Below are 27,276 nucleotides of genomic sequence, written 5' to 3' on the forward strand. Positions count from 1 at the left end.
GAAGTCACGGAGATTTTGGACTCCAGATGGGGGGAAGAGGGGGTAGAATACCTTCTCGCCAAGGAGGGCACCCCGGCCAGTGCCAACAGCTGGGTGCCGGGCTACGCTTTAGACGAACCTCTGCTCAAAGAAGAGTTTCATGCCCTCTTCCCACATAGGCCAATGCCAGCAGACTTTTTCGACGACTGGCTTTTCACGCCCACGCTTTCAGCCAGCACGTTCCGGGGGTTCGACTCGGACGAGGAACCGACACGAGACGCCCGTTCCCCGGAGGGGTCACCCTCGGGATCTGCTTCAGAACCCTCGTATTGGTGGGATGATCGACCAGAGGAGCAGTTCCGCAGAAGGTGGCTGGAGGGTCCAGGACGAGCAACGTCTCCAGAAGGCAACGAGGGAGAGACGGACATGGACGTTTTCGGGGACGACCCGGGTTTCGAGCACGGCGGCACAGAGATGGAAGCGGAGGTGACCGTCGTCAACGAGAGCAGGGAGGAAGAACCGGAAGACTTCGGATGGCGGCCCGCCACGGGAAGCGAACTGTATCCGACATTCGTCCCCCTGACACGGCAGCACCCAGATCCCGCACCGGAAGGAGGGGAGGGGGGAAGAGGGGGCTTCGAGGGGGGGATGGATGTCAGGGGTTCAGGAGCAGAGGCAAGGGCAAGGGAGGAAACAGAGAGCGAGGGGGAGGAGGCAGAAGAAAAGATGAGTGATGACGACGACCCGAGATCTCCGAGTCTTTCCAGTGAATCAGAAGATTCACAGAAAGGAGCACCAGTGGCCAGGGCAAGGGGGGAGCCTAGGGGGACACCCCAGGAAGATAGAGCCAGAGGGGACTCAGAGGGGAGCAGTTGGAAATCGGGACCAGCGTCACCGCCAGAGAGCAGGGAAGAGGAAGGGCGCCAGGGATCAAGCGCTGGCAGCTCACAACAGGGGGGAGGGCACGAGTCAGGAGTGGCCACACCTCCATCGGGGAGCGAAGAAACGGTCAGACGGAAGGTGGAAGGTTGGGCGCGCGCGCCAAGTTCAAATGCACAGGAAGGTGGCGCAGTAGGCAGCCCGGAAAGGGAGCCAGGTCCTAAAGCCCGCCGAAAGGAGGGAGAAGAGTCAGGGGGGTCAGCGTCAGCGTCAGAGGAATCCCGGAAGGAAGAGACCCCGGGGGGCAGAGGGACCCAGAGAAGAACAGTCAGGCGGAAAAGGTGGAGCAAGGCTAGGATATTAAGTTGGTGTACAAGGGGCGGAGACTCAGATGGAGCTTCGCCGATCTAACCATTAGACGTAGGGTTGCACGCAGCAGCTTGAGAATGGAAACTGTAACTCAATAAAGACTTTTATTTAATGATCGCTGGCTAGCGTGATCCTCTGTGAGCTAGGATCTGGAAGCAACTCTGACAGATACTACCTAATTTTCACTTTTTGAACCAAAACGTAAGCCAGAAAGATTATTCTTTGAAAGCCAGTTTTTCCCCCCAAATTTTGCAATGCAGTTGCCCAACCAAGCAACGGGTACGAAAATGGATACAACAGGGCAAAGTGTATGTAAAAATGTACAGAATAAGAGAAAGTGTGTATAAAAGGGCACACTTATAAAAGGGGAAAGTGTGCAAAACAATACATACATTAGTGAAAGCAACATACCCAAATGCTGATGTTTGTTCCAAAGCAAGCCAAACTCTGGGCAAGAGTTTTAACCCCTGGAATCTCTCACCACTCAGTGGGGTGCGGCAATAATAATTACAAACTGATGTGGAAAAGTGGAGAAGTGAATTTAAAACTGGAAAAACAAGAACTAGAGAGGCACCGAAAACAACAGATTCATCCATCCATAGCTGGATGGGGAAGGGTTAACTTGATTGTGGTAACCTGCACAGGAACCTTCTGGTGAAGATACACTACCAAATGTCATAAATCTCAAATACAGCATTTGCCCAGGCTGAAGGAATAATAGTTCATATTTTTAATGGACAAAAATGACACAAATGCAAATTTGAAAATGTCAACAATTTAGCTGAATATTTGTTAGAAAGGCTGGCTACTAGAAATAAAATAGGGTACACTTGTTTTAAAATACGAGCATTTTTTGATAACAGAATAAGAATAACTACTACTTGTTTCTATTTTCCCATATAAAATCCCTGTGCAAAGCTGCTATTTGTCTAGTGAAGTGGAAAAAGTCAGACATCTTATGGTTGGGATATGTGCACATTTAAAGCAATTCCTTCAGACATCATGGACTCAAAACACCTCTCCTTTTTTGACATTGAAATGAAACTTGCAGCCTCTCTGCTTCCGTGTAGCTCATTTTCCAAAAGCACTCTCCCCTGTAGTGAGATCTGTGAATTATCCCGTTCTTGAAATCCATCGAAACCTAAAGCTTTCTAGGTTGTGTGGCACAGACAACAGGCGGGGGCGAATGCCCCAGTATGAAAAGAGAACTTACAATCTGTCTCTGCCAGCACTTAAGTAATAGGGCTTATAATATATAACATCAACATGTGCAGCAGATAATGGAAAACAGATTTGACCCACTGCCTTGGAGTCAGGGATTTAGGCTGTGGCAAGGCAATAATTGCATTTAAAACTTTTGTTTTTGTGGAGGAGCAGACACATTTATTTTCCGTGCCAGCTTTCCATTACCCCTTAAGTTTTCTGATCCTCTTAAGAGATTTATCTCCCAAGGATTGAAACCCATCTCTCGTTGCAGCGCAAGCCGAAAGGTGTATAAGCTACAGTGATTTTCTGCTTGGTAAACTGGAGGGTGCTATTGTTATGCTTTGAGGCCTACCAAACGTTGGGAATCTGTGTAGGTATGTGTAGGTGAGAGCTGTAGCTGAAGGTTCAAGAGACCTCAGTTGTGGACTTTGGGCTTTAAAATTTCAGCAGCACCTTGTGCGCAGGGCGTAGGAAGGGGGGTGCAGGGGGTGTGGGCCTCCCCGGGTGTCATCATCATCATCATTTATTTATATCCCGCGCATCTGGCTGGGTTTCCCCAGCCACTCTTGGCGGCTTCCAACAGAACACTAAAATACAATAACCTATTAAACATTAAAAGCTTCCCTAAACAGGGCTGCCTTCAGATGTCTTCTAAAAGTTTGGTAGTTATTTCTCTCTCTTTTTTTTTTTATAAGATATTTATTGAGATTTTCCAAATGTTACAATATAAAAATGACAAAAAAAGAAGAAAGAAAAAAGAAAAAATACAAAATACAAAATAAAAATGATTAAAAAACCACTCAATTTTTCCACTACTTATTTTTCCTTAGCTTGTTTCCCGGACCTCCTCATACCTCCCTTTTTTGTATTCCAGTTCAATTTGTTGGTTCAGCAAATCCTTACCCTCTTTGTTTATCCTAATCTTTGGTCTTAAAATAGTAACATTAGATTTTTACCTATTAACAACCCATTTTTCATATTCCCTTAAAGCATTACAGCTGGAAACCACTTAATTTCTATCCAACATCATTCTAACATTCATTAATTTTACAATATTTCTGTAGGTAGTCTTTGAATTTCTTCCAATCTTCTTCCACCGACTCTTCTCCCTGGTCTCGGATTCTGCCAGTCATTTCTGCCAGTTCCATATAGTCCATCAGCTTCATCTGCCATTCTTCCAGAGTGGGTAGATCTTGTGTCTTCCAATACTTTGCAATGAGTATTCTTGCTGCTGTTGTGGCGTACATAAAAAAAGTTCTGTCCTTCTTTGGCACCAATTGGCCGACTATGCCTAGGAGAAAGGCCTCTGGTTTCTTCAAAAAGGTATATTTAAATACCTTTTTCAATTCATTATATATCATCTACCAGAAAGCCTTAATCCTTGGGCACGTCCACCAAAGGTGAAAAAATGTACCTTCAGTTTCTTTACATTTCCAGCATTTATTATCAGGCAAATGATAAATTTTTGCAAGCTTGACTGGGATCATGTACCACCTGTATATCATTTTCATAATATTCTCTCTTAAGGCATTACATGCCGTAAACTTCATACCTGTGGTCCATAACTGTTCCCAGTCAGCCATCATTATGTTATGTCCAACATCTTGTGCCCATTTAATCATAGCAGGTTTCACCGTTTCATCCTGAGTATTCCATTTCAACAGCAAGTTATACATTTTTGACAAAATCTTAGTTTTGGGTTCTAACAGTTCTGTTTCTAATTTTGATTTTTCCACCTGGAAGCCAATTTTCTTGTCCAAATTGTATGCCTCCATTATCTGATAAAAATGAAGCCAGTCTCACACTTTGTTTTTTAATTTCTCAAAACTCTGCAATTTCAGTCTATCTCCATCTTGTTCCAGAATTTCCCAATATTTCGGCCATTTGGCCTCCATATTGAGCTTTTTCAGAGCTTTTGATTCCATCAGTGACAACCACCTTGGGGTTTTATTTTCCAATAAGTCCTTGTATCTTATCCAGACATTAAACAATGCTTTCCTGACAATATGTTTTTTAAATGCTTTATGTGCTTTGACCTTATCATACCACAGATATGCATGCCATCCAAATACATTGTTAAAACCTTCTAGATCCAAAATGTCAGTAGTTATTTTTCTCTTTGACATCTGGTGGGAGGGCGTTCCACAGGGCGGGTGCCACTACCAAGAAGGCCCTCTGCCTGGTTCCCTGTAACTTGGCTTCTCATAGCGAGGGAACCGCCAGAAGGCCCTCAGCACTGGACCTCAGTGTCTGGACAGAACAGTGAGGGGCTGACAAAATGACAAAAATATGAGGGTTGTTTTTTTTAAAAAAAAAATTGGGCTCATGAAACTTTTTAGTTCAGTCCAGAAATGTAACGTAAAGCAGCTGGCGCTAGGTGCCTGCCTACCGCCTCTTCCTCAACCGCCCTACAGCTGGGGGGGGGAGGCTGCAGAGAGGCTCCACGCAGCCCCCCTGCCTTGGATCGCACCTTCCCCTTCTTTCTCTGGCTTCACCCCCCTTCGTCCCTCCCTCTCGCCTGCCTCCCGTCTTCACGTTGCTTCCATCTTCCCCCTAGTCGCCCTCCTTCCTTTCCTCTTGGATTTCTCCCCACTCCCTTCTCCGCTCCCCACCCCACATCTCTCTCTTTTTTATTTTATTTATTGATACAACAAGAAAAGAAGAAAGAGAAAACACAAATACCAAATTACACACAGGAATAACCATAGACACATAATTTTCTTAACAAACGATAAAACATAAATTGGTCTTCACACTAAAGACCCAACCTCCCGTCTATTTCATATTTCGATTTCATATTACTTATTGCCAATACACACTTTTATCATAATTACTGTATTTTTTGCTCCATAAGACACACCTGACCATAAAACACACCTAGTTTTATGAGGGGGAATGCAAGAAAAAAAATTCTTTAAAGGGAGTGCTGAGCAGAGCCTCTAGCACTCCCTTTCACGAGCCGCGAGGAGCGTGTGTGCAGCGCTTGCAGGCTTTTCCATCACTGACGGGCTGCCCTTCTCCCTCCTTGGGGAAAAGCCCCCAAGAGCCGCACACACGCTCCACGTGGCTCTTTAAAGGGAGCGCTGCTCTTGGGGGCTTTTCCAGGAGGTGGTGGAAGGGACTGAGGGGCTAAGTCAGAAGCTAGAACAGCAAGAGGGAGCGCTGCGCAGGGATCCCTCTCGCTGTTCTGGCTTCTGGGATAGCCGCACAAAGCCTCCACATGGTAGTGTGATGAAGGCTCCCCATGTCCTGAAGAGGCTTTGCACGGCTAAGCTAGAAGCTAGAACAGCAAGAGGGAGCGCTGCGCAGTGATCCCTCTTGCTGTTCTGGCTTCTGGCTTAGCCGCACAGCCTGCATTCGCTCCATAAGACGCACACACATTTCACCTTACTTTTTTAGAGTGAAAAATATGGTAAACTTTTTCTTCATATATCTTAATTCTTATATCTACCTTGCAACTATTACTGAAGTTCTTCTCTCCCCTCGCCCATCCCACCCCCTCTTTTCTCTGCGGCGTGCCCCATCTGTTTTGCAGTGCACCATTGTCCCTCACTCCCGGGCTGCTTCCTGGGGGGGGGAGCCTCCCCCAAGCTGTCAAAAGGAAGAAGGAAGGGGGGAAGGCTGCTGGCAAAGCGGTGCAGTTCCCTGCCCCCTGCCCAGGAAGCAGCCCACCATGGGTGGCTCGCTCCGCCCCCCATTAGCAGCTCGCTCTGCCCCCATGGCCCTTCCCCCAGGTGCACAGCTTGTGCGCCGCTCCAGGTGCCAGAGCAGCTAGTTCCACCTCTGGGCTGAGCACCCACAACAACAAAAATGTGGGTGCCCGGGCCCCCAGGTTCCCCTGGAGTTGGTGCCCCTTCCCTCTGGGAGGTGATATGTATTGGACCCAGAGGCAGAGGAAATGCGTACGCTCAGCAAGAGAGGAGGCAGGCAGGCACCTCTGAGCTCGCCTCTCTGCTTCTAGCTAAGACATTCTTCAAATTGCACGGTCTCTTTATGCATCCCCCAAATGAAGCCTATTTTTAAGCACCTCAGCCTCCATCAGTGTCCTCCTCAAACCTTCACACGGCGCAGTTAGTTGTACAGCCTGCTGTCTTAGCTCTGCCTGACTGCATGCTATTAGAGACATCGACTGCTCCAGGCCCTTCAGCGCTTGCAAAGAGACGCCTACCTTCTGCCTGTCATGGCTCAGCACAAATCTATCTCAAGTGCTGTCAGGCCTCCCCGCTCTATCCTCAATGTGCTACCTGAGAAATCCAACTTTAAGGTAACCTTTAAACCTTCTACTTTTTCTTCTTCAGCCCAAACACTTCATCCCCTTCCAGGGCCCACATGCCAAAGGTGAAAGTAGGTGGACGACGAATGCAGAACTTCCCCTTCGTACAGCAGGCTAGGTTTTTAAAATATGTATTCTTTTCCGATTTTAACAGAACCACAAAAGAAAAACCATGAAATAGCAGGATCCCACCCTCAGAGAGGCAAATCTCGCTACATCGTGCTGCCAGTTGTGTGGCAACATTTAATTGCAGTATACAATCATCCCAGCCAGAGAATTCTTTAAAGGGGACCTGCCTTTTCCTCTGCTGCTGTGTACTTAATAAAAGGGTGCCAATCTATTGAAAAAGTGTCCTTCAATTTCAGGCCCTTTGCTATTTTTATTTGATCGGTTAGCTTCTCCGTTAACACTAGTTTCCAGGATTTCCTGGACTGTGAAGTCAGCACGGTATCGTCCAAAGGTTTCTAGTAAAGGTAAAGGGTAAAGGGACCCCTGACCATTAGGTCCAGTCGTGACCGACTCTGGGGTTGCAGCGCTCATCTCGCTTTATTGACCAAGGGAGCCAGCGTACAGCTTCTGGGTCATGTGGCCAGCATGACTAAGCTGCTTCTGGCGAACCAGAGCAGCGCACGGAAACGCCGTTTACCTTCCCGCCAGAGTGGTACCTATTTATCTACTTGCACTGCATACTTTCGAACTGCTAGGTTGGCAGGAGCAGGGACTGAGCAACGGGAGCTCACCCCATTGCGGGGATTCGAGCCGCCGACCTTCTGATCGGCAAGTCCTAGGCTCTGTGGTTTAAAGTATCTGGCTAATTTTAAGAAGCCAAGATGGGCAAGGGTCACGGACGCAGGAGGTCGGCCGTACTTCTTGTTATGCCTGGAGCTTTAAATCCTAATAAGAGGCAGGTAGGATTTTAGAATGTAGTAATATGATTGGCTGTTGGAGCCGTCCAATCCGGCTACAGAAGGGAAGTTTGAACCAGCCTATCAGGTGTGACTGTGAATAAAGGATATATAGCCTGGGGCCTGGGTGGGAAGAACACAGAGAAAAGCCCAATGACTGACTGTTTTTATTACAAACTGAAATAAACTCCATGAAACTGATGGCTCTACTCTGAGTATATTTCACTTCTTCAAGCAGTTTGTCCACATCCTCAGGCTGCAGTGATCTAAACTGATCCTGTATGGATGGAACAGACAGTTTGTTGTTGTTGTTGTTGTTTAGTCATTTCGTCGTGTCCGACTCTTCGTGACCCCATGGACCAGTTTATTAGACCCTTTCGCTGGACCTATTCTAATTGTGGCATCTGCATCTGCCCGAATCTGAGGATTTTTTTCCCTTACAGGCCTTGATAAAGTTTGAGTAATGCTAACTCATTAGCCCCATTATTGCTTTTATTTCCCTAAACCAGGGAAATTCGCAAAGAAATCCAGGAACATCCGCATGGCAGCCCTAACTAAGGAAGGCATTTCATGGAGAATGACCTCTGTGCATTGGTGCATTTGACCCACAGAGCTGCACAATAAATGATTCAAAATAGCAATAAATTGTGGAATAAAGTATACCTAGTGAAGTCAGTTATGCAAATTGCTTGCATAATTTATTCTGACTGCAGAATTCAGCTTTTCTTTTTTCTTTTTAGGCAGGTGGCAGATTCCAGTTACTCTCTCAGTATAGTTTCAGGATTTTGCTTTTCTTTTACATGAGTGGCAGGATCCAATTCAAGATTAACAGCAAATGCAGAAAGCTTTTGCACCTTTTTCCTGAAGAAAAGATTCCAAAGTAGGCTCAAAGTCGCAAAATCTGGATTGAAAGAGAAAGCAAATTTCAGGAAGGAACCAATGCATTTTGGCTGGCCAACTTTTCAACCCAACAATGTAAGCTGTGTTCCAGTGACCCTGGTGAGATGTGCAGACATGTGCAGGTCATTTTTTTTTACCTACATCCACGAGAAGCTTCTCTTGCTGATTTCTGAGCACGAGCTGCTCTGAAAGGCACAGGATCAACCCCCCCCCCTTTGCATCAGCCCCATGATGGGTCATTGTGCAGGAACCTTTTCTCCCCTCCTTTGATGAAAAAGCAGTTATGGAGAATAGCACATGACTGAAGCTTCAGGCGCTGAAATCTATCATGCGGTCCTTTGACCTCACAACAGGATGCCAGTGTACAAAAGTTCCAAGGTCCTTTCAGATTGCATTAAGAGGGGCATTGTTTTGTAGGCTTGGGAAATGATAGGGACACAGGAAGTTGCCTTAGGTCACAACCACACAGTACATTTAAAGCCCTATCCCACCTTACACAATCATGGCTTCCCACAAAGAATTCTGGGAGCCAGGGGTGCTGGCTCCTAGAGGCCGAGCCCTTTTGGCACCCCCTATATTTTGGGGGTAGCCCCCCTTCTGTTAAGTTGTGTGTGAACATATCAGACGACACAGCGATTCTTCAAGCAGCTCTTGTTTATTCACAGGCCAGAACTGAACTGAACTCAAAGGTTCAGTCAGCCTGCTTATATAGAGTTCCAGTACAAGGTAACTGTAACAATTTTCTAAAACTATCCAATCACTGAACGTCACTTTCAATCCCTTATTTGCATAATTATCTACAGTATCCCCCTGCTGGCCCAGGATGAGAACTTCAGCACATAACACCTTTGATGTCCCAAAAGCACAGGAGGCAGGAGGGCTTCAGCGTCCTGTCAGAAGCTTCTGCCCGGCTTAGGAAGGGTGGTGTGAAACAACTAGATCCAGGCTGGAGATAGATTTATTGGATGATAAGAGAAATATATTATCAAAAATGTACATTATTGGAATGACATACTGAAGATGAAGAAGTTAAAGCGGTAATGATACAGTGGGCTAAAGATTTTGGAATAATATTCTGTTAGAATCTTGGGAAAGGCTGTGGAATGAAGGTATTAACTTTACTGCATGCAGTGCACTAAAAGAAAATGTGATGAAAATGATGTACAGGTGGTATTTAACACCAACCCAACTTGCTAAAATGTCTAGGACAAGAACTAAAGAGTGCTGGAAATGTAAAGAAAAAGAAGGGAGTTTTTATCACATGTGGTGGACTTGTAGAGAAGTGAAAGCTTACTGGGAAATGATATATAAACAGCAAAAGAAAATGTATAGAAATACTTTTGTTTAAAAACCGGAATCATTTTTACTGGGAATTGTGGGGGAAGAGATACCAAAGGGAGATAAAAAATGATTTATGTATGCAACAACTGCAGCAAGAATTCTTTTAGCCCAAAAATGGAAACAACAAGAAATACCAACAAAAACGAGTGGCAGATGAAGATGATGGACTTTGCAAAACGGGCGAAACTGACGGGAAGAATTTAGAACCAGAGAGACCAAGCGCTCCAAAAAGATTGGAGTAAATTTATACAATATTTGAAGGACCATTGTAAGCAATTAAACAACACTAGCAGGGTTGTAAGAAGACTCATAATGATAACTGTTCTTACCTTTTTATATTTATTTAATAATTGGGATATTTTGAAGGAGTGAAACATAAATTGGAAAATGTACAAATGCTATGATATAAAGATTAACTCTGAAAACCAAGAGGAGGGAGGGAGGGAAGTCGAAAGCTCGTAAGAGCAAAAGAAGTTAAGTGGATAATGAGGATGTGTTTAAGTGTTATAAAAAGGAAACTCAATAAAAATTAGCATTAAAAAAAAATATAGGAAGGGCGGTGTGATGCTCCGATGGAGTCCAAGACCCTTCTTTCCAGCTTCGCAAAGCCCTCCTGGCTGCTGCTCTTCCTGACATCATGTGCACAATGTCTTTGTCATTCCCCCATCACCCTCACAAGCTGGTGGTTCTGCAGGGAGCTGCATTTTGATTGGGACAGCCCAATTCCCCTCCGAGAGCCAGTGTGGTGTAGTGGTTAAGAGCAGTGGACTCATAATCTGGTGAACTGGGTTCGCGTCCCCGCTCCTCCACATGCAGCTGCTGGGTGACCTTGGGCCAGTCACACTTCTTTGACGTCTCTCAGCCTCACCCACCTCACAGAGTGTTTGTTGTGGGGGAGGAAGGGAAAGGAGATTGTTAGCCGCTTTGAGACTCCTTTGGGTAGTGATTAAGCGGGATATCAAATCCAAACTCCTCCTCCTCCTCCTCCTCCTCCTCCTCCTCTTCTTCTTCTTCTTCCCTGCAATTCCCTGAGTTTCATTAGAAGAGGGATTGTTAAAAGACTCTGAGAATCATAGCTCTAACAACTCTCAGCGCCCTTAACAAACTAAATTCTTTGCAGGAAGTCATAACTGTTTAAAGTTGTATCATTGCTGTTGTTTAATCTTTTAGTCGCATCCGACTCTTCATGACCCCATAGACCAGAGCACGCCAGGCACTCCTGTCTTCCCCTGCCTCCCACAGTTTGGTCAAACTCATGCTGGTAGCTTCGAGAACACTATCCAACCATCTCGTCCTCTGTCGTCCCTGTCTCCTTGTGCCCTCCATCTTTCCCAACATCAGGGTCTTTTCCAGGGAGTCTGCTCTTCTCATGAGGTGGCCAAAGTATTAGAGCCTCAGCTTCAGGATCTGTCCTTCCAGTGAGCACTCAGGGCTGATTTCCTTCAGAATGGATGCGTTTGATCTTCTTGCAGTCCATGGGACTCTCAAGAGTCTCCTCCAGCACCATAATTCAAAAACATCAATTCTTCAGTGATCAGCCTTCTTTATGGTCCAGCTCTCATTTCCATACATCACTACTGGGAAAACCATAGCTTTAACTATACGGACCTTTGTCGGCAAGGTGATGTCTCTGCTTTTTAAGATGCTGTCTAAGTTGTATCATAGTGTCCTCAATATATCGTGTGTCTGTGATCTGAGTCAGATCCTTGACTGACCGTGATTTGAAGTGGCTCTCAAGGGTGTCAGGCGGAGATCAGCCATTGAACACCCCCCCCCCCTAATTTTGACCCTTGGGTTCTAATCCTGCCCTCTGCACCAGGAGAGAACAGGTTTTCTCCATCTTCTTTGTGAGAGCCCTTTCAATGTTAGAAGGCAGGCATTCGGTGAATGGCAGCTGAATGTGTGAATTCAATCCAGTGGGGATGGGGAGAGAGCAATGTATCTGAATGAAGATGTTGCATCCTTGCTGGATGTCGCAATACTGTAGTAGTAATAATAATGTCCCTGTTCAAATCAGCCCCTGGTGTTTAGAAAAAGAACCAGCTTCAAGAGACAGGCTTTCATGTCTTTGGTGACACAGGGTCACGGATGTTTAGACAGCAAGCAAAAATCAATGCAGGCGAAGACTGATGTACTGGGCTTTTCCCGTGACCCCTTTAGTAACCCAGACTAATTAATACCCAGGGTGCTCATTCTGAAATCATATGCCATGTACCGTGTGTTCAGTAACAAGTGAAAATCGCAGAAGTGGAGGTAAAACACATACACACACGCACACGATTTGTTAAGCCCTTGGCTTAGTATAAACCATTCTGCAAGCTTGCAATGGGTGGCGCAATTTGGTTCCAGGGTATCCAGCAATTTCTGTTGAAAATGAATTGGATATGGTGAGATAATAAGGAGCAGGGAGATAGCTGAAATCACTGAAATGCCAAAGGATTGGGGACACGTTTGTTAAGACACAGGCTGAGCACAATGCAAGAGTTGCACAGAAAACATATATTTTTTCAGGCTACATGTGAAGAAAAAGTACTCAGCCTGTCATCAGCCCTCTGTTTCTATCATTCTTTATCAGGTACCTACATCCTTTGTCATCAAGTATCTCTCCGGGTGAGGGGCACTTTGGGAAGGATTTGAGGGGTAGCAGGGCTAGTGACTCACACACCAGCCCTGCAGGGGAAGTGTGGCAAATCCTGCTGTCATTGTCCTCTCTGGATTGGCAGATATGTAGAACTGGATCTGCCCATCCAGACTGCCCAGTCCATCCACTGGAACCTCATGGGAAGGAAAGGGTTTTAAATGGCTTCCTGTTCCATTTGACATCTTTGGCAGGCCTTTGGTCTTGGATTCCTCATGTGTTTTTGCTTGTCCTTCAGACAAAATAACTGAATAAGCTTCTGTCTTGCTCCTTGCTCCTGCCTCCTGGTTCATTCTGCGGTCCTGACTGTTGATTTCCCTCCCACCTCAGACCCACAACCTTTTCCTTACAGATGGCATCCCCTCAAGGGGCCTGATTTGTCCTAAGTCTCTTTGTTTGTAAAAATGGTGTGCAGGGCCTTCTTGGTGGTGGTTCCCTGTCTCTGGAATGCCCTCCCTGTGAGGTGTTCCTGTCTTCCTCATTATTAACATTCAGGAGGAATTTAAAGGCATCCCTGTTCACCCGGGCATTTGATGACTGAAAGAGACTGTTCCTGGCAACCTTGAAATTATTAGCTTCAAGGATATGCAACTGTTTGTATTCTATTTTATTTCACACTGTATCGTTTTCCTGCTATTTGTTGTTGTTCTTGCCCTGGACTTCTTTGGGAGGAAGGATGGGATAGACATTTGTTTATTCAACCAAGAAATAAAATAAAATGTGCCAGTTGCTCTTGTGTTCAGCATTGTTAATGCATTGTTTTATGCTGTCACAACGATCCATGACTGTGCTTCTTAATACACATGAGTAAACTCATGAGCGACACGGATGGGCCAAATGAGGGGAACAGTCATGTTCTAAAGCAAATCATGCCTCATTAGTTGTTAATACCAAAAGTTATGTAAAGCCGTTCTCCCATAAAAAGAATATTAAATAGTCAATTACTGCAGATTTCAGATTTATGCCAAGTTCCCATTGATGACTGAAATTCTATTCTCGCTGGCAGTCTTAGGCTGCTTTTAAAAAAACTGCTCAGAAATGCCAACTGGTCCAGAAAGTGTTTGCACAGTTATTAACCTGTACAAATCACTGGGCTTGACGCAAGGTCTGTTTTGATGATTTCCACCCTCAGGGACATGCCAAAGCAAGCAGCCACCTCCTCCTCACCTTCTGCCACCTACACCCCTCCATGTGCTTTTTTCCAGGACCTGGTGAGCTTGTCTGAGAGGCAGGATGGACAAAACCAAAGGCTCCTTCTTTGCATGGTATATAATGAATTACGGCATGGAGGATGGCTCTGCCGGTGGCTGTTAGCCATGCAAGCTAAATCTGGTGTCCCTGTCTTCACATGGCCATAACCTCCAAATATCTGAAGCTGGAGACTTATCAGAAGCTGGGGGTTTGTTTATTTTCTGACAAGGACGTCCTGACTTTCTTTCTTTGTCGTGGAGCTCTGTTTCCATGGATGCTGCATCCATTGCTCCCACAGAGGTGCCAACTTGGGCTCCAGACTGTGGGTGCCCAATAGAGAGCACACATGTCATGACGTCATGCCATGCCTGGTGCATGGCGGCAAGTGAGCCGGGGCCTCCTCCTCCACTGTGGGCCTCTGGTGGGGCCACCATGGCCGTAGACGTGCCTCAGAAGCATGGCCACAGCCACAGCAGGCCCCAACAGAGGCCCCATGGCTCAGGCTCTGGCCCAGTCGCTGTCACGACGCCAGAGAGTCGGAGGTAAGGCAGTGGGTGGTGACGTCTGGCAAAGGCTAGGCATCCACAGTAAAAAAAAAAATCTGGCTACCCAAGCCCCCAGCAGATATCTTCAGTGGCCTCCCATCTGGACAGCGGCACTTGGCTGAGATACCATCACCACCAATACTGCAACTTACCAGACAGTGAGTAGTAAGAAGAAGGTTTGGATTTGATATCCGGCTTTATCACTACTAGCTCAAAGCGGAGTCTCAAAGCGGCCAACATTCTCCTTTCCCTTCCTCTCCCACAAAAAAACACTCTGTGAGGTGGGTGAGGCTGAGAGACTTCAGAGAAGTGTGACTAACCCAAGGTCACCCAGCAGCTGCATGTGGAGGAGCGGGGAAGCGAATCCGGTTCACCAGATTACAAGTCCACTGCTCTTAACCACTGCACCACACTGGCTTAAGCAATTAAGGCGTGCAGGTGACCTCATTGGATAAACTAGGCCACAGTTTGAGTGCTGGGATGACAAAGTCCTCAATTCTCATGGTCACCCACCAGACTTCAGGGAACAGGCCAGGGACCCATAGAGTTAAACCTCTGGTGTTGATCTAAGCATATGGGAATGTATGGATAGGAAGAGTGCATTGGATGGTAGCCAATGCTAGACCCACTTAAGTTAATGGGCAGAGTGAACCTAGGTTCGATGGGTCTACTCTGAGTAGGACCACTTGCTGTAACCCAATAATAATAGTAATAATTTATTTATTTATACCCCACCCATCTGGCTGGGTTTCCCCAGCCGCTCTGAGCAGCTCCCAACAGAATATTAAAAACACGATAAAACATCAAACATTAAAAGCATCCCTATTCAACGTGTATTGCAATGAACACAATGTCTATTGCAAAAAATTATAATTGCCATTTGCTGCTCTGTTTCCTCTCCTCCCTACAGGCTTTGCGAATCCAAGCACCGCCATCTCGAACGTGTCCCAAAGCAGCCTGCATAATGCCCTGCACATCTACATGAATGGCTCCATGTCCCAGGTGCAAGGCTCAGCTAATGATCCCATCTTCATACTGCACCACGCCTTCGTTGACAGGTAGGGAGGAAGCTTCCTGGTAAGGGTGATGCCTTCCATGAGTGCAGGCAAATATGAAAGCTGCATTTCATTCTGGCGCACATCTTCCAGGGCCCACAAGCCAGTGGTGGGAGGGACCAGAGGGGAAAGTGGGTGGGGCTATGTAAATTTTACCTTTGGTTTCCACCCACAAGTACACACATCCCTCTAGTCGCCATCTGGACAAGCAAGAGCCATCGACAGAGTTCAAAGATGCTGTCAGCTGAAACACCCCATGGAGGCACTACAGGATCATGCAGAGATGCAGCTTTGAGGGGGATGGAGGCAGAGGAGAGGGTTTGGGGCAGGTTCTGAGAGCCAAATAGGAAAATTACAGGGTTATATTTGGCTCCCAGGCAAGAGATTTCCAGCCCAAAGAACTTAAGATGAGAATGGCCCATCTAGTCCGGCATCCTGTTCTCACAGTGGCCAACCAGATGTCTGTGGAGAGCCTGCAAGCTGGGTATGAGCTCAGCAGCCCTCTGCCCTCTTGCAGTTGCCATCAACTGGTATTTAGAGGCATACCAGGGGGTGGAACATAGCCATTATGGCTAGTATCCTCCACCAAGGCCAGGGCCTTTTCAGTGATGGCTCCAACCTGGTGGAATGCTCTGTCCCATGAGACTAGGGCCCTGCAGGATTTAACCTCCTTCTATTGGGTCTGTAAGACAGAGCTATTCTGCCTGGCCTTTAATTTGAATTCAGCCTGATCTTTTATTTCCCTTCTCTTCCCTCCCCCTCCCCTTTTATGAAGATTACCCACTGAGACCCCACAGCTAATTCTCCCCTGGTCTTCTTGCTGACCAATTCAACCAGCTAGCCCTGGGGATTATCTAATGCTTATTTCCCCTAAATTGATTTCTGAATTTCGAATTTTGAATTTTATTGTTATTCATGTTTTTATACTGTATTTTATGCTGCTTTTACAATTAAGTGTTTTAAATTTGTTGTTAGCTGCTCTGAGCCTGGTTTTTGAACCAGGAAGGGCGGGGTATAAATAAATAAAAATATTATTTATTATTATTATTATAGTAGCCATTGATGGCCTCCTCATCCTCCATGAATCCGCCTGCTCTTCTTTGGAAGCCATCCAAGTTGGTGGGCATCACTGCTTCCTGCGGGAGCAAGTGCCACAGTTTACGCACTGCATGAAAATGTGCTTTCTTAGATGTGGCAACTATGGGAGTATCTGCTGGTATACATAATAAGCCCCATTTGGGTGAACGGCGTACTTTTTCTAAGGAAAGATGAGCAGGAAGCAGGAGTGCCCTGGCTGATCCCCCCCCCCCCCAAAGCCACACAACCATTTACTCCCATCCTCAGATGTTGGCATCTGCAGTGCCAACACCTTCAAGGAGCGAAGTTTTGTAAATACAGCTGTGCTGTATGTGCTATATACATCAGTGCCAGCAGGTGGGGCTAATCAGCACACGTGATGTCAGAGCAGGCACAGAGAAACATTGATGGAAACAAGGGAACTGTTTGGCACGGAAGGACCTACAGATGTCTTGCTGTTCTTTCATGCCAAACTGACAACAATGTTTTGGTCCTTCAGTATCATCCTTCGCACTCACGGGGTCCTGGAACTGTAGATGCGGGAATCTCAACTGTTCTGTACAGTGGTACCTCGGGTTACATACGCTTCAGGTTACAGACGCTTCAGGTTACAGACTCTGCTAACCCAGAAATAGTGCTTCAGGTTAAGAACTTTGCTTCAGGATGAGAACAGAAATCATGCTCCGGTGGCGCAGCAGCAGTGGGAGGCCCCATTAGCTAAAGTGGTGCTTCAGGTTAAGAACAGTTTCAGGTTAAGTACGGACCTCCGGAACGAATTAAGTACTTAACCTGAGGTACCACTGAGGTACCATTCCTTTCTGTTCTTTGGATTCCCCGGGGCTGCTTAGCTGAACTTTATAAGTATCCAAACAAACCCCTGTGTTGCAAAAGAGAATGTCAACAATGTTTAGGCAACACGATGACCATATACATATGTAATAAACAATCTTTATAGAATTCCTTCAAACAATAACAAGTTCAAAATGAAATCTTAGACTCAAAGTCTCTGAAAGTCTTTAAATGAAGCCAGGTACCAAACTTTGTACGACGAAAGATAAGCTGTGAAGCTTTGTGTATTCAGCAAATATAATGCCCAACACTTAACAGAGATTCCAGATATTGACTGCTGTTTCGAGGATATAGAATTGTTTCATAAAGTCAATATATGAATATATGTGAATGAAAATATCAAATGCTGTCTAACAGTGCTCATGTAGTAATGTAGTCACTGCTACTAACAATATTTTTTGAGAAACATATAAAGCCGTCTCCAGGTGATGCTAATAACAATGAGGTTGAGTTTAGAGGTACAGTGCAAAGTAACAATACAAATACAAGGAGACTGAGATTAAAGAAGCAGAACGAAGAAAATACACTGCCCTGCAGTGGCCTGGTTCCTTACCCCAACCACAGACCATAGCTTGGTGTCCCTGGCCCTCTCCTCTTGTAAGTAACCTTTGTCAGCGGAGAAGAGAGCGTTCATAAGCACAAGAAGGGCCCGCTGGATCAGGCGAGTGGCCCATTCTGTTCTTGCACTTCTCTGTGAGAAACCTGCAAGCAGGATTTGAACGCAGAACCTCCCTCCTCTCCCTTCTGGCATCTGGTAGTCAGAAGCATGTCTACCTCCAGCTGCGGAGACAGAGTGTAGCCATCTTAGGCATCAATAGCCTTATCCTCCACTAATTTGTCTAATCCTCTTCCAAGCCGCTGGTCATCACAACTTCCTGTGGCAAGGAGTTCCATAGTTTAACTATGCGCTGTGTAAAGAAGTGCTTTCTTTGATCCAATTGAGGCTGTCCAAACGGCAAAAGGGTGATTAAACTATAATAACCAATATTTTGGTGCCAATATTTTGAGGGAGGTAGGAAGTGCGGGCGTTCCTATAGAGCCCTAACACAACGGGGGTGATGCTGTGCTGCCATTATGGAGACAAGCCACCCATTGCTCCTACGGCTTCTGAATCTATCACCTTCCTGTACCCAGGGCATAATGAAAAACTCCCCTCTTCCTGTGGGGCGATCCGCTTTTAGCATGCAGATTGATTGATTAATATTCATGCTGCAATTCAGGATGTATTATTTTTTTTTAAAGGCCCTGCGTTCATGCCAAGTATTATGATGATTATTACCTTGATCGCTCGGTATTCGCACAGCGAGCCTCAACTGTTTGCAGCCCTCGCCTCCCCCTCCAGTGCCAAAATTTGCTCTAAATGATATGCTGTCGAGCTGCGTGAGCTGTGGCTCAAATCCACAGTAGATCTGCAAGACAAAGGCAGGTCAAGAGGTGGCCATTACCGTTGGCCTTCCGCCCACAGTTACAGTAAAATCTGTTTTCATATTTTATTCTATTTTTTAGAAAATAAAAACCTTAGTTGCCTGAAAGGTTCGTCAGCTCGGGGCCCAAATCAGCCTGTATTTTACATGAAGAGCGCTATTTAGTTTTGAATTCATGGGAGGGGTAACTACAAGGGGAGGGGAGTCAGACCCCATTTGCACCGTACATTTAAAGTGTCACCCTACAAGGTCAGCACTACATCGCATGCGATCTTTGCTTCTTCAAAGATCACCAGTGTCAAAGCAATGATTCTCCAACATCAACTTCGTTGGACTGGTCATGTTGTGCGGATGCCTGATGATCGTCTTGCAAAACAACTACTCTACTCCGAACTTAAAAATGGAAAGTGTAATGCTGATGGTCAACAAAAGAAGTTTAAAGACTGTCTCAAGGCAGATCTAAAAAAATGTAGTACAGTGGTACCTTGGGTTACATACGCTTCAGGTTACATACGCTTCAGGTTACAGACTCTGCTAACCCAGAAATAGTACCTCGGGTTAAGAACTTTGCTTCAGGATGAGAACAGAAATTGTGCTCCGGCAGTGTGGCAGCAGCAGGAGGCCCCATTAGTTAAAGTGGTGCTTCAGGTTAAGAACAGTTTCAGGTCAAGTACGGACCTCCGGAACGAATTAAGTACTTAACCCGAGGTACCACTCTATAAACACCGACAACTGGGAAACACTGGCCTGTGAGCACTCCAGTTGGAGAACAGCCTCTTACCAAAGGTGTCATGGGCTTTGAAGACACTCAAACTCAGGATGCAAGGGAGAACAGTGCTAAGAGGAAGGCACGCCTGGCGAATCCACACCGGGATCAACTCCCTCCCAGAAACCAATGTCCCCACTGTGGAAGGACGTATGGATCCAGAATTGGTCTCCACAGTCACTTACGGACTCATTGTTAAAACCCTGTTTATGGAAGACAATCTTACTCGGCTACGAGTGATTGCCAAAGAGAGAAAGAGGCCATATGCACAGCTGATAGTCATGGAAACAGTAAGCTGGCAAAGGGACAGTTCCAGAATTACAAAAGCCATCCCAGTTTTTAATCTGATCCCGGAATGTCCCTGTTTTCCATGCCAGCACAGCTGCCAAGCTCGGGGGGGAGGATAAGTATAGGGTGGAATATAAATTTAATAAATAATAAGCCAGCACTTGTCCCGAGCAGCAGTAGCGGCTGCAAGGGAGCACCCCAGCGCCTCTCCATGGCTTTTCCATGGCTGTGCTGCCAACCTCCTCCCTTGTAAGTAACAAACAACCCCTTGTGTTGCAAAGAGAACGTCAGCAATGTCTAGGCAACACGATGACCATGTACATATGCAATAGACAATCTTTTACAGAATTCTTTCAAACCATAACAAGTCCAAAATGAAATCTTTAGTCTCAAAGTCTCTGAAAATCTTAAATGAAGTGAGGCACCAGACTTTGTACGATGAAACGCAAGCTGTGAAGCTTTGTGTATTCAGCAAATATGATGTCCAACACTGAACAGTGATTCCGGATATTGACTACTGTTTCGTAGAATTCTTCGTCAGCTTGGTGGGAGGATACAGAATTGCTTCACAAACCCATCTTGTTTCAAATGAATGTATGTAAATGAAAATATCAAATGCTCGTGTAATAATGTAGTCGTTTGCATACATTCCTGTCTGGTACCTCACTTCATTTAAGATTTTCAGAGACTTTGAGACTAAAGATTTCATTTTGGACTCGTTATGGTTTGAAGGAATTCTGTAAAAGATTGTCTATTGCATATGTACATGGTCATCGTGTTGCCTAAACCTCCTCCCTCGGGCAGCTTGCAGTGGCTGTTGGAGAATAGGGGAGGCGGGCGAGAGGATGCCCCTGGTGAGACCCAGCCCCCCATGACACACCAGCTCTGGGGCACAGGCAGAGGGCAGAACCGTCCTAGGCAGGAAGAAAGGGGGATCTGAAGCGGAGTGCAAGGAGTCTTGATTTTTTTGAAAGAAATGCTTTGTGCATTCGTGTCTAATCTTACCTCTTTTAAAAAATTTATTTAATGGTATGCGTTTTTCTTCTTGTAAATCTACCAAAGAATAAAGTAAAATCAGAATTAAGGGGTTTTCTCAGGGCAGTGTCTGTGTGCTGTAGTGGTGCTGACACTTGCCCTTCTTCTGATAGGAAATGTTGGGGGGGGGTACAACAAAAAAAGGGGGTCGAGGAGGGTCAGTTGGCAGGGGGGTGAGAAATGTACCCACTTTCATTTGAGGAATGTTGGAGGGTATGTTAGCATGTTGTACTCTGGCTGGGGATGTCAGGAGTTCAGCCTACACTTGAGTAGGACCCTGGCAGAGACACATGCCCGACTGGCATGTTCTCTCCCTCCTGGTTGATCGTTCGGGAGTTTCAAAAGCTTTCTTCAGCCCGAACATCACGGCAACCGATGCCAACCGACACCGGCACACTCAAGGATCTGCAGAGTTTGCGCATCATGCATAACAGACCTCAGCAGCTCAGCTTTTTGGCTAATCTGCTTTATTTACATATAAACACACGCGGAGCACTGCAACATGGCTCCCTCTCTCTCTAGCATCAGACAGCAAAGAGAAAAAGAACAAAGGACAATAGTCCCACTTCACGGAACACAGTAACACAAACATCCTGTCTCCGTCACTTCCCACTTTGTGGAGTCAAAACATACAGCGTCATGTGAAAGACAACAATCCCATGACTGCAATCATGGAGCAGGAATTCTAACAGGGGAGTTCTGGGTTCAGATCCTTGAGCAGCCATGAAGTTCACTGGGTGACCTTGAGCCAGTCGCTGCCTGAGCCTAGCCTACCTCACAAGGCTGTGGTGAAAATAAAGTCGGTCACCCCATATCAGTGGCTAGCAGAAGCAGCGTCTGTGTCTCTCTCTCTGTGTGTGTGTAATAAAGGGCAATTAACAACATGCTGGATGCACATTGATTGTTGCAGAATTCAATTTTGATTATTAAAGCTGAGAGCACAAAGAAACATTACAGCGAGACGGGCGAAAATACTGATGAATTATAACCACCATCAACTTTTGGACTCCTAAGCTGGGAACAGGTGCTCTTTTGGCTAAGGTGAATTTCAGCAATGTAAGATCTCTGGCCCTGATTGCTTTCAGCATAATTACATAGCAAACTGCTGACTGCCCTTCATGTACTGCCGGGTACGTGATTCATGTTTTTATTTTGAAAAGGTTAATTTTGGCCTCTCTTGGACTCGAGAAATCTGTGCCACCCTCCTTGTTGCTCATCCTCTGAGAGGATGGAGAACGATTTCTGCAAAACATTGATCTGGACGAGCTCTGCAACTGACATCCAGTCTCAGAATGCATCCTCTCTCTCCCCGTCGCTGATCTTTTTTTCTGTCTTTCATGCCATGCACTGTTCTGTACAAGACTTAGAGAAAACTGGCAGGGCACATTGACATGCTACCATGAGCGGGCACAGACGCCACTGGAAAAAATATTCAGGCCTCTCAACAAGGACGGACCGTCTTAAAATATTTACACGTATATACAATAATTGTGGGGTTTCATGTTTGTGTTAAGGATAAATACGATAATATTTGCACCTGTTGAGGATTTTAAGATTGGAATGACCAACATCAATAACATAAGCACCAACACAATCATTGCCAAACTAACCATACACTTCAAACATCCAACTTGTATATGTAACGCAACACAATGAGCACCACATAACAAGTCCTGTAGTGCTCACTTACAAAAACATACAGGTGTAGCTGTACATAATAAGACGAGACTGCTCTGCTATGCTGTCAAAGCGCGGAAGCAAATGTTCATGTAGAGTTACTCTGAAAGAAGGCGGGGCCTTTTTCTGTGGTGGCACCGAGGTTATGGAATTCAATACTTACGGAGGCTCACTTTGTTCCTTCTTGCCTTAAAAATGAAACTGCCCTTGGTGTTACAATACTGATATGAGTGTTTCCTTTCACAGCATTTTCGAGCAGTGGCTCAGAAGACACCAGCCCCTGCGTGAGGTTTACCCGGCAGCCAATGCCCCTATTGGACATAACCGTGAATCTTACATGGTCCCCTTCATTCCTCTCTACCGGAACGGGGAATTCTTCATTTCTTCAAGAGATCTGGGATACGACTATGAATATCTAGTAGAGCCAGGTAACATAGACATCTTGAGGCAGTTGCCTTTGTTTTCTGACTGTAAGTACTTTTGGTAAAGCCAGATCAAAAGATGTGGTGGAGGCCATGTGACAATACCATGAATTGAGATACTAGATTGTGGTGTCCCTGCATGCTAGGACAATCTGGAGGAGCAAGCTATTGAGACTTGGCGCTCAAATAAGACCTAAAATCTGGGTGGGTGTTAATTTTTCCATACACTTTTTTTAAAAAATATTTAGAATTATATACCACCCTTTTATGGGGCACAAGTGGCGCTAAACCACTGAGCCTTGGGTTTGCCGATTGGAAGGTCGGCGGTTCAAATCCCCGTGACTGGGTTAGCTCCCGTTGCTCGGTCCCAGCTCCTGCCAACCTAGCAGTTTGAAGGCACGTCAAAGTGCAAGTAGATAAATAGGTACCACTCCGGCGGGAAGATAAACGGCATTTACATGTGCTGCTCTGGTTCGCCAGAAGCGGCTTAGTTATGCTGGCCACATGACCCGGAAGCTGTACACTGGCTCCCTCGGCCAATAAAGCGAGATGAGCGCCACAACCCCAGAGTCGGCCACGACTGGACCTAACAGTCAGCGGTCCCTTACCTTTACCTTTACCACACTTTTATGCTTCCAGAGCAGACATTGGGGGAAAAACAATAAAATGCAATGTAAAACACAATCATGATCAAAGCTTACCCCAAGAGGACGCCAAGATGACGTTCTTCAGATGTTTTTCTCATGGAGGATGAAGCTATCAATGGCTACTAGCCATGACGTCTATGCTCCATACTCAGAGGCAGTAATGCTTCTGAATACTAGTTGCTGGAAGCCACAGGAGGGGAGAGGGCTCTTGTCCTTGGACCCTGCTTATTGGTTTCCCACGGGCATCTGGTTGGCCACTGTGAGAACAGGATGCTGGACCAGATGAGGCATTGGCTTGATCCAGCAGGCCCTTCTTACGCTCTTACGCTGAACTCCCATCTCCCATCAATCCTAGCTAGCATGGTCAGTGGTCAGTGATGAAGGCAGTTATAGTCCCGCAACATCAAGAGAACATCCCGTTGGCTACCCCATCAAAATACAGCAGGATAAACCTTCTCCAGCATCATACTATAAACATGGGATGCGGGTGGCGCTGTGGTCTAAACCACTGAGCCTCTTGGGCTTGCCCATCAGAAGGTGGGCGGTTCGAATCCCCGCAACGGATTGAGCTCCCGTTGCTCTGTCCCAGCTCCTGCCAACCTAGCAGTTCAAAAGCATGCCAGTACGAGTAGATAAATAGGTAGCACTGCGGTGGGAAGGTAAACGGAATTTCTGTGCGCTCTGGCACTTGTCACAGCCCTCTGTGTGCCAGTAGCAGTTTTAATCATGCTGGCCACATGACTTGGAAAGCTGTCTATGGACAAACACTGGCTCCCTCGGCCTGAAAGCGAGATGAGCGTTACAACCCCATAGTCACCTTTGACTGGACACAACTGTCCAGGCGTCCTTTACCTTTACCTTTTTTTACCTAAAAAATAAAGCCGATGAGAGAAACTGTGCGTTAGTCTAGACTTGTATTTAAGCATTCACCTGATACCCACAAGGTTTTAAAGAATTCCCTGCAGGCAAGTGACCAGACAGGTGGAGGAGAGATGAAACGTCCTGTCCTTCCTCTGCAACCAACATAAAGGGAGGAAGCAAGGCCTCTTCGTCCACACCAAGCATAAAAATGCACCAGGCTTCTGCAAGGGGCATGGAGCTCTCAATCCTACCTTTGACAGCCCTTAGAAAATTGGTAAAAGTGACTAGCCTGCAAGCGATTTTGTGGGCTGGTGTTTAAGCCTGGATTAGTCAGCGAGGCTTCCAAATCTTTGAAGCAAAGTAAATAAACCCAGCCACACTGCTCTCTAGCGCTCCTTCCCATAGTGCCTGCTGCCCTGTCTTTTTAGTGTGCCATAAAACACACAATAGAGCAGCTTTCACTTACTCGGGATACCAGGAGGGAAGCTGCAGCAAATAGCTTCAGGGGAGGGGGAAGAACAGAAATTCGGGGCCAGGGAGAAGGGGAAAGGCTTGTTAGACCCAGGCTCCACAATCCTCCAGTCCCACTCTGAATTGGGGGACCCACTTCTATGATTAAAATAATAATTATGAAAAACACACACACATATGAATGCACGATACTATCATGTCACGTTGGAGCAAAGAATTGCCTCCCCAGAAATCGCTAGGAGGGGAGAGCATGAATCGGCAGCCTGTTCCTGATCAAATGACTCCATCTGAAAAGGCGTCTCTCCATTGTCTCAGCACTGGCCCCCTTTAGGGGCATTTGGCATTTGGGCTGTTTGCTTGTTTGGTTTATTTTTCTCAAAGCAAACCGATAAGAGCAGAGAGCGCTACCCATCGCCCCACCCGCCGTTTCCAAAAACTGTGCGCAATTTGTTTGATGTTTGGTTGGAAATTCAGCCGGGAGCCAAGAGAGCACTAATCATAGGCCAACGGCAGCAGAATGATTTTAGCGGCGCTAATGTTTAAATCGAGCCCCCTCCCTACACACACACACACACACACACACACACACACACAACTCCCTCCGTCAATGCCACCACACAGACATGCTGTCAGAAAGATCACTTATCACTCTGGAAAATGTCACCCCATTTCATTAGGCAAGAAATGGGATCATCTTAATAGATGGTCCTGGTTGCGGGCAGGCTCTCAAACTGGTTCCCCACCCCCCACCCTGGCGTGGGTGGAGCTATCACCCTTACTCCGGGTGGCACCACAATTACCCAGAGCTATTGCCCAATCATTTTGAAGGGGGATTGTGGGGGGAAGTATAAAAGCGGCAGCGCAACGTGTGCCTAGTTCCTGCTTCATGCTGTTGTGATGGACAACAAAAGAGGTTTAAAACTCTTCAAGGTAAATCTTTTATAAAAAAAGTGTTATAAGCATTGATAACTGGAAACACTGGCCTGCAAGCACTCCATTTGGAGAACAGCCTTTACCAAAGGTGTCATGAATTTTGAAGAAGCATGAACTCAGGGCAAAAAGGAGAAACGAGAACATTTGGCAAACCCTCACCATGATCAACACCCACCTGGAAATCTATGTGCCTACTGTGGAAGGATGTATGGATCCAGAATTGGCCTCCACAGTCACTTATGGACTCACTGTTAAGACTGTGTTCATGGAAGACAATACTACTTGGCTACTTGGCTACCAAAGAAGATACGGACTGGTGGCAACTCTGCAAAGTTTCAGGTAGAGGGCCTTCTCATCCTTAGTGGAAGATGCTGAGGACTGAACCATCTGCATACCAAAAAGGATGTCTTACCACTGAGCTATAGCTAGTTCCTTCCATAAGGCAAATGAAGCTGTGTTATATTGAGCCAGGCCATTGATGAGTCCAGCCTACTGTTGTCTACTCTGACTCAAAGCAGCTCTACAGGGTCTTAGGCAGAGAGAGGTCTCTCTCTGTCATGCTACCTGAGATACTTTAACTGGGGACGGCAAGAATTGATCCTGGACTTCTCTGTGCACAGAGCGTATGATCTACTCAAGCTGTACCCACTATCTGATTATTACATGTGAAAAAAATCTGCCCGCCAGAAGTTTTGGACTCCTATTCCCATCAGCCCCAGTCAGTGTGAGTTCAAAACATATGGAGGGCACCAGGTTGAAGAGGTCTGGTGTGGAATCAGAGGGCACTACTGCTCATATATCAGCCTGCATTGTTCCAAAGATTTCACATGAAGTTTCACTTGGGCAGCCCAGAGTAGGTCTTGATCACACGATACCATATTCAAAGGAGGGGTCTGACACGTTGACTTGGCATCTAGTTCAAATAGAGAATTTTGCACTTTGATATTCTCTTTTGATCAGCTTGTGAGGAATTTTTTCATTGTTTCCCTCCTGCTAACTAGCTTTGAAATGAGGCGGTCCTTTGCGGGCTCGGTTTCCTTGGAAGCACTGGAGACTTCTTGAAAAATCTGTTTTATTTACAAGCATGCATGTTGGGCGAGTGGGGGCAGTGAAAGCGGGCACCCATTGGGACTGGTAGGGAAGCCATTGACAGGCGGAGCCAGCTGACTTAGATTTTATCCCCTTCCTGTGTCCTGCTGAGTTGTACAAGGGCAAAACTTGAGACTTAAGGAGAAGGAAGCTGGCATCCAGATAACCCCCCTGGGCTGGTTGTAAGGAAGAAGGCAGGCAGATGAGAGCTGGCTGGAGGCAGAATCAAGAACAGGTGAGCATCCAAGTTAATAGTGCTAGTCGGTGCTTTTTTTCTGGGGGGGACGCATACCCCTAAATATTTTGTGAATCTAACGGGAGAAGAAACTAAAAATAAAATAAAATTTAGTTTCTTCTCTAGCACGGTGAATTGTCAGTTCCGTTGCTATCCCTGATGGCAGCTTCATTTCCTTTACTGGTGTTTCCTGAGTCTCAGACAGAAGCGGGCGTTTAATG

At 46.1% G+C, this 27,276-nt stretch overlaps 1 protein-coding gene across 1 annotated transcript in view; it reads left to right on the forward strand.

Annotated features, from left to right (window-relative positions):
• Window positions 1-27,276, forward strand: part of TYR (tyrosinase) — a 62,694-nt gene that overhangs the window by 29,653 nt on the left and 5,765 nt on the right. The window contains exons 3-4 of the mRNA XM_081002178.1: window positions 15,137-15,284; window positions 22,644-22,825. Coding sequence (XP_080858304.1) covers window positions 15,137-15,284; window positions 22,644-22,825 — 330 coding nt within the window. The remainder of the gene's footprint in view (window positions 1-15,136; window positions 15,285-22,643; window positions 22,826-27,276) is intronic.

The sequence above is a fragment of the Podarcis pityusensis genome (genome assembly GCF_964106645.2).
Source record: "Podarcis pityusensis genome assembly, chromosome: 4".
NCBI lineage: Eukaryota > Metazoa > Chordata > Lepidosauria > Squamata > Lacertidae > Podarcis > Podarcis pityusensis.